At 44.3% G+C, this 15,708-nt stretch overlaps 1 protein-coding gene across 1 annotated transcript in view; it reads left to right on the top strand.

The window, feature by feature from the left end:
* Nucleotides 1-3,936, top strand: part of LOC126522076 (uncharacterized) — a 208,200-nt gene extending 204,264 nt beyond the window's left edge. The window contains exons 4-7 of the mRNA XM_072288676.1: nt 727-801; nt 1,946-2,723; nt 3,491-3,560; nt 3,825-3,936. Coding sequence (XP_072144777.1) covers nt 765-801; nt 1,946-2,723; nt 3,491-3,518 — 843 coding nt within the window. The 5' untranslated portion in view covers nt 727-764 and the 3' untranslated portion in view covers nt 3,519-3,560; nt 3,825-3,936. The remainder of the gene's footprint in view (nt 1-726; nt 802-1,945; nt 2,724-3,490; nt 3,561-3,824) is intronic.
* The last annotated feature ends 11,772 nt before the right edge of the window (nt 3,937-15,708 follow it).

Below are 15,708 nucleotides of genomic sequence, written 5' to 3'. Positions count from 1 at the left end.
GATCTTTTGCACAAAACCAGAACGCCAAAATAGCTCGACCAGAGCCGGTACGGAACGAATGAACAAACACTCTGAACTGGCAAGCACGGATGGCCTTATTGTCTCTTACCGTGCCTTTGTTCTGTCCTGCCGAACGTTGGTGACGTTAAGGGGGAAGAAATCACATAGAAAAAAAAGCACCTGCAAGCAGGAGAAATTGCATAGGTGGGCCCATATTGGACATACATTTAAATTCTAGTGAACGCAAAAACTGTACGTTTACTCAATGCGATGCTGAGATTGTCTATAAGGCAGAGTTGGGGGGAGGAGGTTAGGGGGAGGCACTGTTATCAGACAATGTGCGCTGGCTTCGGCGTGGTAGACGGCTCATTAATAACCAAGAATGACAAAATTGTGGATTGTCCCACCTAAATATGCAACGGCAGCATACTGCCTTGACATTGTGCGGACTGCGTGTGGATTTGGAAAACGAAGAAAGCTCGGGTGCTTTCTATTAGAACAGGGCGTTGTTCAAAGCGTCAAGAGACAGCCGCACATTCTTGCGTGAAGAATGGATTTCCTTTGCTTTTTCGGAATGTAGGCAATGAAATCGTAGGTTGCTTGAAACACTGTAAAAAATAAAGAAAAATGAACTGCGTCACTAATCTATTGTTCCCACAACACGTGATTCTGCCCGGAGTGCTATATAAGAACCAACGCAGCAGTTCAAAATTCGCACTTGTGCAGGTCTTCGAGCAACAGCCACCCGGCACAACTCAGCAGCCATGAAAGCCTTCGTTGCCATTGCTCTTCTATCCGCTGGTGAGGTTATGGAACTTCAAAGTTTCACTTCAGCTTTCATTTTTCTATAGCAACATCTTTATATTCTTCATGCACGATGTTCAAGGACAGTATTCTGTCTGAGGGATTATCACAAAGCAAACGTGTTTGCTCACGTCATGTAGTAGTCCGTTTCTAATGCTGCACCGTTTATTTTTGTTTTAACTGTAAGTTCAATTTAGTAAAACAATATTTACAATGCCCAACTTAATTTTCTGTAGTTTTTGAACTTTTGTGCTATTGTATAAAACGAATTACTTCGCTAACGAAAGAAGGACTCGATAAATTTGCCGCAGTGAGGATGGCAGGGCCACTAGGATATTTGAGAGCTTACCGCACGGTCAGGTCCATCCGATGTACGACGCGTCGCATCACTGATTTGACACCATGAAGTTTATTTCTTGGTACACTTGGCAAAAACCAGTGTAACGAGCGAAGCAGAACTCCAGGAGAAAAAAGTAAAGCAAATGACGGTGAATTGAAGTGCATTAAGTAGGAATAAAGTGAAATAAGGTGAATTTGAAAGCGTTCGCATTAATTTGATTTGACAGTCAATTGAGTATCCTTACGTGATCTAAATGCGAAAGCAGCGAAATCTCGTAAGAATACTAAAGTGACTCTCAATTTTTTTTTTCAAGCCGGGCTACAAAGCTACTATACACATATAGCACTACCTAGCAGTTACGCGCAGTAGGCGTTCGTTCCTGTTCGGGTTTCAATTTATCCTAATGGTGCAGAATTAATGTCGTGACTTATTTTTATAACACAGAAGGGAGGCGCGCTTAATGGCACTATTATATCAGTAAAGCTTCCGTGGTACATAATTTATTCATTTGGCAGAAAACACACACTAACCTTCCCTACCACGTGTTTTGAGAGCTTACCGGGGGCGTAAGGGGCGTAAGTGTGCATCTATGTGGGCGAGACACCACATTCGTATGCGTTCGTGCGCTTCTGCGTAACCTAAAGTTGGTGCACATAAACGATTAGTGTCACCGCCAACGCAGCTGCTTTTCGCCGATTATTGTGGGTCAGTCGATGGGAGTAATGCGCGTTGAATAATCTGCCTTTAGATTGCTAATGTAGGCGGGATTATTTACTGACTTCTCTTTCTCTCTAATTTCAGCTTCGGTGGCCTATGCCGGTTCGAAGACAGATTCTCTTGGCGCCACAGGTTTCCCGAGCGGTGCGGCCGGGCCGAGCAATGGCGGCTCAGGGTTCTCGTCTCTTCCCTCACTAGGTTCATCTGGAGCAGGGTCTTCGGTATCTACGGCTAGCTTCCCTGGATCTTTTGGATCTAGCTCCGGATCTGTAGGACGACCTGGCTCATCAGGCTCCGCTGCCCGTTTCCCGAGCGGAGGCTCTTATGGTCCGTCAGGCTTTGGAGGTTACGGTGGTTACGGTTACGGTTTTGTCCCGGGTTATTACGGAAATGGCGGCTTCGACGGTTTCTACGGCAGCGGCTTTGGCGATGCAGGTTATTACGGCGGCAGTTTCGGTCCATTCGGCGGCTACGGCCCCAGCTTTGCCCCCGGCTATGGTTCCAGCTTTGGCCCTTCTGGCTATGGCCCCTCTTACAGCTTCGGCCCCTATTACGGCTTCGGCTCCGGCTCTAGCTACGGCTCTGGTTTTGGCCCCGGTTCCAGCTCTGGTTCCGGCTCTGGTTCCGGCTCTGGTTCCGGCTCTGGTTCAGGCTCTGGTTCCGGCTTTGGCTCCGGCTTTGGCCCTAGCTTTGGTGTTCAGGGAGGCAACTTTGGCAATGGCTACGGCTTTTACGGCTCCGCTGGTTTCCCAGTCGGTGGCCAGTCAGGCTTTAGATTTGGCTCTGGCAGCTCTGGCGCCAGCCTCGGATCCTCCCAAGTATCCGTACGAGGAAGTTCACGTTCTGGCGCAAGAAGCTCCAGGTAAGGCACTTTTCCTTGTTTTTTTATCGCGTGCCTCTCGCGACTTTGTGTTCATAAGATTAAAAATTTCAGTCACCAACACGTTAGGAAACCACTTTAGTTTTAAGGTGCATGTGCTTATTCTATCCCTTTATGGATGCATGCATGTCGTACTGCCCTGAGCACTTTTTTTCACAGACAACTGGCAAATGTTCTTTGTCAATGCTCTACTTAGCACTCTGCTACTTAAAGTACCTAAAGCTTGAAGTCTCAGCGAAGTGAGCTGAATCACTGTCCCCGGAAAGGAACATTATTATAGATAAGTAACGTCGACATCATGTATCCACACATGAGTGCGGCTTGTTTGGCTTGCCACACACTTTCCACCTTATTCCCCAGCTATTCGTTTCATTTCTTTTACCTCACGTCAACTACTTCCAAACAACAGAACCAACACCGGTCTCGATCATGCATTCAAGAGTAAATTCAGAGACCAAATCCAATTTACGTTGGCGACTCCTGCGATTCATCCTTCAATTCTAGTTCATACAGCCTATGCTAAAAGAAATTGTAATATACTGGCGACTACAATCTTTGCATTTATCTGGTGACTGCAAGCTTTCTCAGGAGATTAGGTTAGCATTCAAATCACCGGCCACGCTGCATGTAGCTCAGCCAGCCTTAGTCTCGAGCATTTGAAGAAGAAGCTGTATTACTCTGAATAAACGAACTGTTTCTAAAGCATATTTTTTTCTACATTCTTACGTTTTCTTGCATTTTTGTTCTAGCTCCTCCTCTTCTTCCTCTCGCCAATAAATAATGGACGCCAGAAAAAATATACAGCCTATAAAAACCAGAGTAAGTATGATTTTTAATAGAACCGCACTTGCGAACCACTATAGTGCTGTCTTTGCAACAATTTTTTTTTATTTTCCACCAATTCTCCATTAGTAACTGATGCACATGATGCCTAGCTTGAACTATTTCTCGAATGGGCCTCTCTGTGATATGCATGAAAACAAATGAATAAAGATTATTGCAATAGGGTTCTTGCAAAAGAGGCACGCACACGTGCACTAAAACAATAAAAATTAATTCATTGCGCATTTTTTTCTGCTTCAGGTCCTTGGTGGCGCTTTCACGGCAACGTAAAAAAACAAGGAAGACTACCAACACTATCAGTGGACATTACCCCGCAATGCCATTCGGATAACACAACAATAAACATATTTAAATTTGCTCTTGGTGCCACATGTCGTTGTCTTTAGGCATAGAACTGTTGTAGGCGGGGACAACAACGTTTTGTCAATACCTTGCAGAGTATCGCTGACTCGCGAGGAATGACGAGTATTCAGATAACAGGGACACTGGGAAGGATACCTCACCTATTAAAACAGATTGCCGGTTTCGACACCACGCAGAGCAATGTGACCTTCAAAGTTCAAAATTATTACGATGAGGCACGCTATGGTTGTAGTCTCCTGGCTATGGCCACAGTAAAAGGAGAAGCGATTCCATGAAAAAATAAGGCGTTAGCGGAATTGAAATAGCGAACTCACGTTCACAAGAGTAAAGCGTTTTATCTCTAACTACTCAGCCACGGCGAAGTTTGAACTCGTATTTGTTACAAGTTGGACTTCACCTATAGCGTTCTAGATTTCTCAACAACGTGTATTGAAATTTCATCTCTACAACAACTTTGTCATTCCCTAGAGAAATGACAAATGGAGCTGCTATACATATCTTACAGCATTTTACGTAGGCCGATCTGAAAATGGACAACGTCGCACGCAGAGCCCATGCGATGCTTTGCATACTGCAAGAAACAGATTACTGGTCGCGGCTACAGCTAAGCTAAGCTAAGATCACTAGAGATATTACGACGTGAGGAAACCAGGGAGGTTGAGCTGTAACGCATTTAGTTGGTTATACTACAAATAGGAAGGGGGAGTAGGGAATAGATAAATAAGAGGTAAAAAGAGAAAGTTCTCTCAACACGGGCTCATGCAAAGAACACGCCATGTTGTGTAGAAGGCGATCACGCAAGCCAATAGATATTGAAATACACAATGGCGTCTTGGAGTCATTTATTCCGATGAATGGCAGCATCGGTATTCTAATATCTTGCGTGTAAACAAATGTGGGAGGTCCAGTCATGGTAAGCGCTGGGCAGCTCAACAGGTCGTCAAAATGAACACTGCACACTGACTCTACCGCAGATGGCGTACATTTAGCTTCGATGCCCGTCGTGTGAATACTCTTCACCGGAAAGATCAGTCGGCCTCGTTTAATTTGGAAAGGCATAGGGGTTATAGGATGACACAGAGGGGAAGTGACCAGCTGTGGGCGTGCAGCGGCTACACTAGCGACTGTTCGCGAGGTCTGCAAAACAAAGATGGCGGTTGGCGGAGGGTGAGCTAAGAAAAAAAGGCTCCAAACTACCGGACCCGTACTACGATACGTTACTCTTCTGGCAAGCCACCAGAGCACTGTTGCACTTTTTGAATAAATGCTCCGACGGAGGCTTGCTGGTAAGAAATCGTTCTGTTTACTGCGCTGTACTGTCGTACAAAGGGCAAAAAAAGAAAGGGAGACTGACACACATGTGCGCAAACTTTCAACTGTTTATTATTTGCTAGCGCACGTCAAATATATGCACGATAGGGTGACTTAAGGTAAACAGAAAACATTAAATGAAAGACAAAAATGAAAGTACTCTACGCGCATCTGATTTTACAGTGGCAAGTATGGCTTGAGCTAACGTTCACCTATGAATTTAAAAGCTGTTTCTCCCAACGCCATACAAGGTGTTCTAACGTGGTTTCGGTTTTCTTTCAGTTACCCTATTGTGTATAATATATTTGGCATGCGGTAGCGAATGATGAACAGTTGAAAGTTTGAGTACATTTGCGTCAGTCTCTCTTTTTGTGTCCGTTGTATAACAGCATAGCGCAGTAAACAGAACACTGTTTGAAGACTATACTGTTTTGTGCGAGCGCCTTCCGTTGCAGGGAGAATGCTTTCGTGTGCGCACACACGCATCTTGTTCATTTTTTTTCGTCCCTTTTTCTTTCCTTTTCTCGTCAATTCACCTTCTCCAAATAAATGGTAACCTACCTGCCATTTTCTTCCTTTTTTTTTTCTCTCTCTCCAATTTTTTTATCTTCGCCCTTCTATTTTGCCTTCGCGTGCATGCCTCGCCTCTTTGTAGAATGATTGAAAGTGCTAATATATTTCACAGCTTGGTGTGGTTCATAAGACAAGGCAGTAGTTAATCGTCACAGAACGATCTTATCTGCCGAGGTGGCCGGCCAGTCACGCAGTTACAATATCCGAAGAGCTTTGTGAATACGGCCCCTCTATAGCCAACGGATTGCTTCAGGAATACAGAGTCGGGTCGAGACGCCTTATATAATAATGTTGATGACACATGGCAAGTTCGAAAGCTGTACTCAGTTTCCCACAGAGTGCCACAATAGCGGAATGGAGGGCAACACTGGTGACAAAATGATTATCGTTATATTTGTTGTAGTTGTTGTTTATTGACACTGTTAGTCTCCGAAGGGTCATTGTAAGGAATGGACATACAGTCATGATTTACAACACAATGAATAATCACACGCGCAATAATGAAGATAATGATAATAATACAAATAAAGACACTACTTTTTCACATATATTCACAGAAGTAATAATCCGAGCACAATTGCACTCGTCGCGACTACAGCGCGGTGTTATTGATCTAGTGGATCACAACGCTTCTTGACCTGACCAAACAAGAATCTGCAGCTCGTTTAGAAATGTACTTAAAGAAGAAGAGGAAACCAGTGAATCGGGCAGCACGTTCCATTGCTTAATTACTCTAGAAAAATAGCTATCTTTAGAAGTGTCATTTCGCTTAAATGGTGACTCGATATACATGCTATGTCTATGTCGGAAGCGTGCGTTGGTCGATACCTTGAAGAAGTCGGACCCGTTAATTTTATGTTTATTGTGAATGATGAGGAAGATAAATTTTAATCTGTCCACTGCTGTCCTAACTTATAAAGCAGGAAGATCTGCGTTTCGGCTTAATTCTCTAGGGGAGTGACAATAGCGATATTAGTTAAATATGAATCTAGCAGCTAAACTCTGGACTCGATCTAATTTGTGACGATTTATTGCTGTGTGTGGGTCTCAGACTATTTTTGCATATTCTATAATGGGTCTTATTAGGGCTTATATGCCAGGTTTTTTTATTTCAGGCGTACCATTGCGTAAGTTGCGTCTGAGACTCTACAGCACTCTACTGGCTTTATTGCATGCCATATCTGTATGTGCGTTCTACGTGAGGCAGTACATACAACTAGTACACATAAGTATTTAGGTTGAGTTACCTTTTTCATTTCAGTGCTGCGAATTTTGTAGCTGTTGCAATGAATAACCTTTTTTTCTCGTTATGGACATAAACAAAGATTTATCTGGGTTAAGCATCATTTGCCACTGGCCACATCATTGCGTAATTTTTGAAACCTAGCCTGTAATTCCAGTTGATCGTGCAGTGATATTATCTTATTGTATAACACACAATCGTCCGCAAATAATTGTAGTGAAACAGTTGTACAATTTGAAAGATCATTAATAAATATTAGGAATAGGAGGAGCCCTAGAGCACTGCCCTGAGGTATCCGTGACAGTACTCTCGTGACTGAAGATAAGGTTTGAACCAGTTAGTGATAGTAGAATTTGTAAAGAAAGCATCAATTTTCAACAACAGTTTTTGGTGGGATACATTATCAAATCCTTTGGAGCAGTCTAAAAAAATGCGATCTTTCCACGGTCATTGATTGTTTCAGAGAGGTTATGAACTAATTCAACAAGTTGCGTTATGGTAGACAGGCCCTAGCGGAATCCATGTTTAGTTCCTGACAATAAATTATGCGTTTCGAGATAATTTGAAAAGTGTTCATTATTAATATGCTCCAGTAACTTAGGTGCTCCTAAGGTGCTCCTTCCCTTAGGTGCTCCTAAGGGAAAGGGGCCTGTAATTGCCTACGTCTGTCGTGATGCCACCCATATTGATAGGTACAATTTTGGCCTGTTTCCAAGCGCTAGGAAATGTGCTTTGGCTAATGTACGATTGAAAGATAATCGTTAAGTATTTAGCTATCGACTCAGCGTACCGGTATAAAAGCTCATTTTGAATGCCGTCTGTACCGGCATTTTTTTGAAACCTAGTACGAAAAAAGAAGGCGTAGGGTGCCTGCTTCATTAATCGCCACATTGTCAGCCGAAGGACATTTAGGAGAAACAGGCGATATCGGTACCGTTCCATCGTCACGGGTCAATACGGAAGAGAAAAAAAGAATTAAAAGCTTCCGTGCACTCCTCTGTGACTTTTTGATTATATGAAGAACAAGATTTCATTGATGGGTTAACATATCGCCAGACCTTGGCAGGTTCATCCGAGAGACAGTTTTTCAGTGTTATTGTACTTATGCTTCGAATCCCGAACAAGACAGTTAAGTTCTTTCCTCATTTGTCGTAGGGTATTCAACATTTCTGGGCTCGAGTTTTTGGAACATGCTTTCCTTTTCCTCTGCATTCTTCGATTTGATTGAACTATTTCTCTGTTTACCCATGGATTTTCCGGCTATCATTTTTTGTTTGATTTAGGAATAAAATGTTCAATGCAATGAGCCACCAGTGGCGAGAAGTGTTCCCGCAAGCGGTCTGTACTAGCCTTGCATTCGTACATTCCTATATTGTAGTAAACTCGTCAAAAGAATGTTCAAGATAGTCTCTAGTATGCTAACATCATCCGTGGAATGGGAATTCAATATTTGCTTCGGTAATTCCTTATCCAAAGAAAGTGGAGACAAGTTAAAAGAAAGCATAACCATTTTCCTTCAACAACTTCGCATTCATTTATATAGCTAGTTCGAGAATTATGCACAAAGAAAAAATCTAGAATGGAAGATCTTGTTGCACAAATCCGCGTAAAATCGTTTACGACTCGTACAAGGTTGTAACAGAATATAATTTCTAATAATTGTTCACTGAGTGCCACGTTTGTTTCGCCAGGTAAATATGAGTTGCAATTAATATCCGGAATGTTGAAATCACCCCAAAACACAATATTGTCGCCCTGTTTAAAAGTGGAATCATGAATTTACGAAGTTGAAGAATTTGCTCTGTCGTCGTATTTGGTGATCTGTGTACGCCTCCGATAAAAACACTGCGATTACTTAAGAGGAAGCTTTAGCTCGGGCCCAACTCCGACGCGGCCTATTCAGGTACATGTAAAACGCAAAAACGTTTTTCTGAGACAACACCTGGACCGATTTTAATGAAGTTTGTTGCATTTGAGACAGAAAGTTAAATTCTGGTGACTTTTGAAGCGGAATTTCGATTCAGGGCCTTAGTTTTGCTAAAAAAAAATTCAAAAATTTGCAAGCTTGAAAATAATAGAAGCATGAAGTTTACAAATTAATAGCTCTGCATTAAGAATAGATATCCCGGTTCTGTAAACGGCACCCATTAGATCATTAAAAGCGGACAAATTGAATATGTCATTTTACGTATTACGTGCATTTGCTACGTCATGTACAGGGGTTCTGTAAAGGCTGTATTTACATATTACAAAATGTTTTTATATTCATGTGTGACATATCGATTTTGTCCGCTTTAGATGCACTATTAGATGGAATTCACGGAATTCTGATATACTTTTTCATTGCCGAGTTACAGAGTTGTAAACTTGATAGTTTCGTGTCCTGAAAAATTTTGATTATCGCTAATATATTTATAAAAAATTGACGACCTAAATAAAAAATTCGAAACCAACAGCCACGAGATATTAGGTTTTCTTCTAAATGCAACAAACCTCGTTAAATTTGGTGGTGTGGTTGCCGAGAAAAACGAATTCTCCTTTTATATGTATTTAGATAGGAGCACCCGAGCTAAAGCTTCCTCTTAACCATGCTCTTAACGTTGTCTTGATCCAAACGCGTTCGATATCACCTGGGACTGCTATAATAGTCAAGAGTATATTTTATTTAATCAGGATTGCGACGCCTCCACCTCTTCGGGATCGGTCTTTCCTAACTATGCTATACTGCGGGGGCGTAACTTCTACATCAGATAATCTGTTGTTCAGCCATGTCTCCGTAATCACGATCAGGTCGGGTTCCTACTCCAAAATTGTCAACTCTTGTGCCTCTCCCTTATATAACACGTTTCTTAGGTTTATGTTGATTATTTTGAAAGATCGACGTTTTTTATGTTAGTGTCAGTCACTGACTATTCTTGGTTCACTTTAGTTCTTTTCCTCGTTCCAAGCATTACGTTCCACGTTATTTACATTTAGTTTATCAAAAATAAGCTTAACTTTACTGCCTTTTTTCTTTCCTTCTGCAGTTCCACTACTTTTTCCTTATTTCCGCAACTCTCTTCGATATGCCCTCGCAACACTGTAATTTGTTCCCTTAGGTCTTGAAATGTTACTCAGAATCCTCGCTTTGTCCCTGTAGTTTTGCCACCCTGAAAATTATCGGGCGGGTCTTACCGGCCAACCTCTTGCCAAGCCTATGTATTCTCTCGATCGAGCTAATTTGTACCCCCAAAATGACAATAACACCCTCATTGTTAACTTTCCTCAGCAGTATCTCTTCAATCTCGTAGTGATCCTCTACCACACCTCTAATGATCAGGTTATTGCGCAGCGATCAGTTGTCCAGATTATCTACTCGATTAACCAGACTTCTAGTTTCGTCACACGATTTTGAGACGACAATTTCGAGGTTCCCAAGCCTGCTCTGAGTTTCATCGTTGCTTTGTACTTTGCTTTCGATGGAGCAAACTCGCTTGTGCATATCCAACATCTGTGCTTCAAACGAGTCATGTTTAAATTTAATCGCCGATAGTTTAGAAAGTACCTCTTTCTGATTCTGTAGCATTTCTTTGCACATTCGTTCTGTCATAGGCCCTGGATCCTCTTCAATGTCGCCCGAGAGGCTTAGTAACAGGCACGCCACCGAAAAAGAATCCGACATACAGCGAAGCAATGTTTGTGGACTCGGCAGAACTACGAGACAAGGATCATTGCGGTGGAAACCGTATTTCTTGTCACTAACCTGCACAAAGGGCGGCACGTTAGGTGGCATCGTCGTAGTGGTACTGCCGTGTACACTGAAGACGATAAGCGATGGGTCCGTATTTTTAATGAGCAGCCTTAGCCATGTGTCTTAGGCATATGTTCTGACGCCATCGTGCCCAAGGAAGGTGGCAGAAGACGATATCTCCGGAGTGCGGCTAGTACAGCCGCCTCCGGATGGTCCCCTGGAACCATTGTGCAATATGGAATGTATATGGCTGCATCTCCTTACATACCCTTCCTGCAGTGCCCACATTCGCCTTTCATTCAGTTTTCGGAAACTACAAAAAATCAGTTTCACCATAAGGGCGAATGAATAAATTCGAGAGCAACGTATGTTAGAATATTACACGAAGTGTAAAGCTCGTAGCTGTAGTGGCAGTATGACTTGCAGTAAACGTAAGCTGACACACTAAACAAGCGTGGCGTGGCATGTGTAGATACATGAACAGAGAAAACTTGGACGACGGCGAGCAGCATCGGTTGAAACTACATGATCTTGTCGGCAATGTCGCCTTTTGTTTACCTCGCGTTCCAGTATACTGCCGCATACTCACGGGGGGCACGTTGTGTGCGTCGGCTTCGTGCTTTTTAACTGGAGTGGTTTGTCCACGTTGTCACTGAACCTCGGCCTCCTGTTCCCACAATACCATGTGTGGGCACCGCCTGCTCGTTGAGCTGCAGCGTGCGCCGCGCACATTGTTTCTGCATCTGAACTAACGGAGTGGTCTTTGCGCATAAGCGGGCCCGCCTCTCTTCATTGCGATTAGCGTTTCGCTGGAGCTTTATGGCAAGCGTACTGACAACACGTGGTATATGTGTGCGCGATGTGAGGGATGCGGCGCTTAGCTGCGGAAACCACGCTCCGGCAAGTACTGTTCTAGACGCCGTACCTTGGTTACTACGTGTGGGAAGACGATGACACAAAACGACATGGTCTCCATAGCCGGCATAGTTTGTGTAGGGTGTTTTACAATTAGTTTCGGCAAAAAAAGTTGCCCAACCTGAGGTCATAGAATGCAGATTCTTCTGTGCACTTGTCTCTGCGATTGGAACCAGTACACGCCTAGCCTTCTTTCGCCACTTGGCGCTCACATTCTGATAGAAAGGTAAATCGCACAGGTAATGTGAGTGATGTCCTTCAGAAAACATATTAAAATTAAAGGAATCAGTATTTTCATCTGTAATTATTCACGACGGTGAAATATCGCGTGGAGTGCTAATAAAACGCGCTCCGATAACTTAGGCATGCACCCGTGGCTGAACGGTTAGAGGATCTAGCTGATGTGCTAGGGGTGCTCTGTTCGATTCATGCCGTCGGACGGTTTCATTTACGGTTATTTGTTAACGACAGTCTTACTTGCCATTTACCAACACTTCTCCGTATTGGTTATGTTTCAAACTTCTTGCTTGGGTCGGTCCCGGAGATTGTGCAGCGAATACCTCTTTCCTAGGCCAATCCCGGAGGTTGTGCAGTGAAAAAAATAGGTTTAAGCTCTGATATGGTTTCACACATTTAATATTTCATATTCTGAAAAGACTTAGGATAAAAGGTCTGCGCTGTCATGTTTGTTATGTTTCATGGTATTTCTTTGCGGGATGCCATTCTCAATATTCGGAAGAATAACTTTCTCAAGAATGTAAGACCTGGTATGACCAACTTTTGCGATAGAATGGTGTGCCAAAATAAGTCGCACAGAGAGAGAAAGAGAGAAGGGAAGAAGGAAAGGCAGGGAGGTTAACCAGACTGAGTCCAGTTTGCTACTCGACACACAGGGAGGGGAATGGGGAGTGAAAGAGAGAGAGAGAAAACATGAGTCTATACCCCACTTTCACATATGCACTGCCGAGCTCTACACTTTAGCACAAGAAAACGGCCACCACATCACATTTCAGTGGATTCCCAGTCACTGTGGTATACAGGGCAACGAGCTGGCCGACGCCGAAGCGAAGAAAGCACTCGAAGAACGAGAGTCGCTGCTTTCAATTCCTTTTTCAAGAGCGGACGCCAACTGTCTCCTCTCCAGTGTCATCCGAAAATTGACAGCACAGCACTGGGACAATCCGGATAATCGCCACAGACGACTCCAAAGATTGGACCCTGCCATGAATTTTAGGCTACCACCGAAAATTCATCGAAGCGGTGCCAGTCTTCTGCACAGACTAAGGCTGGGGGTAGCGTTTACGCGCGGATACGTGCACCTCATGCGACGCACCGAGTCTCCGCACTGTGAGGTGTGCAATGTGCCTGAGACTATAGGTCATGTGCTTTGTGACTGCCTTAAGTACGTGGAAGAGCGTGAAAGGTTGGACAACGACCTTGCGCGTCTCGACAGCGCACCGTTGTCGGAGGACGTTATTTTAGGCCCTTGGCCAGATGCTCGATCAAGTTTCAAGGCCATTCAGGCATTACTGAACTTCTTAAAAACTACGGGCTTAGATTGCAGACTTTGAGCATGCTAAATTGCTTGCGATATGTTCTACATCTTCCTTCTATCGTCATCGTCACCCATCATGCACCTCTTCTCTCTTTCTTTCCCTCTTCCCCTTCCCCCAATGCCGAGTAGCTGGCTAGAGGAATATACCTCAGGCCGACCTCTCAGCATTTCGTATCATTAAACTTCTCTCTCTCTCTAGGTGTAGGATGTCTATAGCCGGGCACTCAAGTCTGTTGCCTTCAGGTAGTGAAGAAGCGCTCGAACTGCTTTCTGGGCTAATGAACTGTGAGGCCAGGCTCCCAAGATCTTTGCTTCTGTAAGTGGCCCTTCATACAGTCTATTCAAGGTACAATTGAGAGTCAGACGTTGGTTGTCAAAGCGAGAACAGTGGCACAGATGACTGATGGTCTCTTCACACTTGCACTTAGCGCACATTGGTGAGTCCGCCATTTTAATACGATAGCTGTAGGAGTTGGTTAATACTACTCCTACCCACAGTCGACACAGCAGTGTTGCATCACGTCGTGAAAGTTTTGCTGGTAACTTAAGTTTCACTGATGGGTCGTGGCTGTATAAACGACACTTAGAGTTCTGTGGTGTATGCCAGTAACTTAACGTGATGGTATGAGCGAGACTGTGAACCTCTTTTGCAGCGTCTACTCTCGATAAAGGTATAAGGAGTGTCGGTGCGCCAGCCTGGGCACGTCGGGCAGCGTCATCGGCGAGGTGATTACCAACGATGCCACAATATCCCGGTAGCCACTGAAAGATGATACCATGTCCTCATTCAGAAGAGCAAGGCAAGTTTCGTTGATTTTAGACACCAGCTGTTCATAATTACCACGTCTTAAACCTCGCAAGCTCTGGAAGGCTGCTTTCGAATCACAAAATATTGGCCATTTGTCAGGCGGTTCTTTTTCAATGTATTTGATAGCAGCGTGAAGAGCGGCCAGTTCGGGACCCGTAGGGGTCGTTACGTGTGAAGTCTTAAACTTATTGACGACCGATTGAGGTGGTATAACAATGGCGCCCATCGAATTTTCTGAGACGGAACCGTCCGTGTAAACATGCATTCGGTTAGCGTATGCGCAATGAAAAGTTCCAATGTGATCTGCTTGAGAGCCGCGAAGGTCAGGCTAGCTTTCTTCACTATTCCTGGAACGGTACGCAGGAGGCTTTTTGAAGCACCACAGAGGGGATGGAGTTCTTGTTGCGGGTGAGTGCCTCAATGAAAAAGAGTGCCGGTTAGCCGCAACAGATTTGGAGAACGCTGCCTTGGGTCTTTTCTCAGGCAATCGAGCGATATGGTGGTCAGGGACTATGGATATATGGCGAACATGCGCCCTGAGTGCGTCGATAGCTATATAGGTCATTACTGGGTGGTCTCTCGCGGTGGCAATTGTTGCTACGGTTGAAGCACTTCGAGGTAGCCTCAGACATATTCAAAGGGCTTGGGCTTGAATGCTCTGTAGGACATGAATGTTAGTTTTGTTAGCATTGGACAGCACTGATGTGCTATAACGCATCCTAGGAAGTGTGTCCTGTATAGTTGAAGCATAGATGCCACGGATGTGCCCCATGTTTTACTGGCAAGGAACCTTAGTATATGGGCGATAGAAGTAAGCCTCTTCAAGTCTGTGATGTGGGGGCTTCATGAAAGGTCTCTGTCGATAATACCGCCTAGGAATCGGTGAGATTTTACGTATGAAATTGTTTGGTGGTCAATAGAAATGGCGTACCAGGTCATGGGCTTGTGGGTAAAAGCGACTAAGGCGCACTTCTCGGTCTAAATGCTGAGGCCTTGAGCACGCAGGCACGATGATGACAGGTTCACTGCTTTTTGGAGCCGTACACAGACCTGGAGACATGTAACTGCCGAGGCCCATATGCGTATGTCGTCAGCATATATGGAAAGGCTTACGGTATGTGGCAGAACGTCGGCAAAACCAAGGATTGCAAGGCTGAACAAATTGGGGCTGAGAACCCCACCCTGCGGGACGCCACGGCAAGTGTAATGGTCAGCAGTTCGGCCATCTGCACTGTGCACAAAGAAGGATCTTTTGAATAGATAGCTCCGAATCCACCGAAACATGCGTCCACCAATTCCATTATTTTCCAGGGCATCAAGGATGGCTTCATGCGTTACATTATCGAGGAAAAATCGAGGAAAAGTGCAACCGATATACGCTTTCGGTGTTTTTCTTGTTGTACAGACGCCACGAGGTCGATGGCGTTGTCAATAGAGGAACGGCCTCTTCTAAACCCAGCCATGGCCTCAGGATATACGTTGTGGTGCTCAAGGTACCCTCTAGGCGTGTGAGAATCATTCTTTGCATGACCTTCCCAACACAGCTGGACAGTGCCATGGGTCGGTAGGACGCTAGGTCAATTGGTGAGTTTCCAGGCTTCAGGAGTGGTATCAAGCGGCTGGACT

This window comes from Dermacentor andersoni, chromosome 6, assembly GCF_023375885.2.
Source record: "Dermacentor andersoni chromosome 6, qqDerAnde1_hic_scaffold, whole genome shotgun sequence".
Lineage (NCBI taxonomy): Eukaryota > Metazoa > Arthropoda > Arachnida > Ixodida > Ixodidae > Dermacentor > Dermacentor andersoni.
The sequence above is the reverse complement of the archived record's forward strand: the minus strand, read 5'-3'. Positions and strand labels throughout refer to the sequence as shown.